This window comes from Cariama cristata, unplaced genomic scaffold, assembly GCF_000690535.1.
Source record: "Cariama cristata isolate BGI_N322 unplaced genomic scaffold, ASM69053v1 scaffold17314, whole genome shotgun sequence".
NCBI lineage: Eukaryota > Metazoa > Chordata > Aves > Cariamiformes > Cariamidae > Cariama > Cariama cristata.
Genome location: NW_009614835.1, coordinates 5,861 through 6,207, shown reverse-complemented (window position 1 = coordinate 6,207; position 347 = coordinate 5,861). Strand labels below are relative to the sequence as shown.

The 347-nt window shown below is 55.9% G+C and overlaps 1 protein-coding gene across 1 annotated transcript in view; it reads right to left on the bottom strand.

Moving 5' to 3' along the window:
- Positions 1–8: 8 nt before the first annotated feature.
- Positions 9–347, bottom strand: part of LOC104161226 (tetratricopeptide repeat protein 18-like) — a gene marked incomplete at both ends in the record, with an annotated part of 5,971 nt that continues 5,632 nt past the window's right edge. Inside the window, one exon of the mRNA XM_009699579.1 lies at positions 9–58. Coding sequence (XP_009697881.1) covers positions 9–58 — 50 coding nt within the window. The remainder of the gene's footprint in view (positions 59–347) is intronic.

Below are 347 nucleotides of genomic sequence, written 5' to 3'. Positions count from 1 at the left end.
ACCGTGTGTTTGTAGCACTGCTCTGCCTCCAGCTGCCGCCCCCCCTGCAGAAACAACACAGGAGCAGCCGGTGAGGAAATCATCCCACAGCAAAGGTGCAGGTTCTCGGTGAAATAAAGTAGTGGAAGAAAGCCCAGGACGAAGGATAAGCCCCAGGGGAATACATGTGCATGAGGCAACGACAGGCAGCGAGGAAGGGCGCTGCTTTTGCCACCCAAGCACAGTCCCCAAACTGTTTTTACCACCGAGATCTACAACGTGTCCTTCAGGCTCGTGAACAGATACCAATAAACCCCCTCCCCGCTCTGTCCGATGATGGGAGTAGCTGGCTGGGCACTCACGTGCAG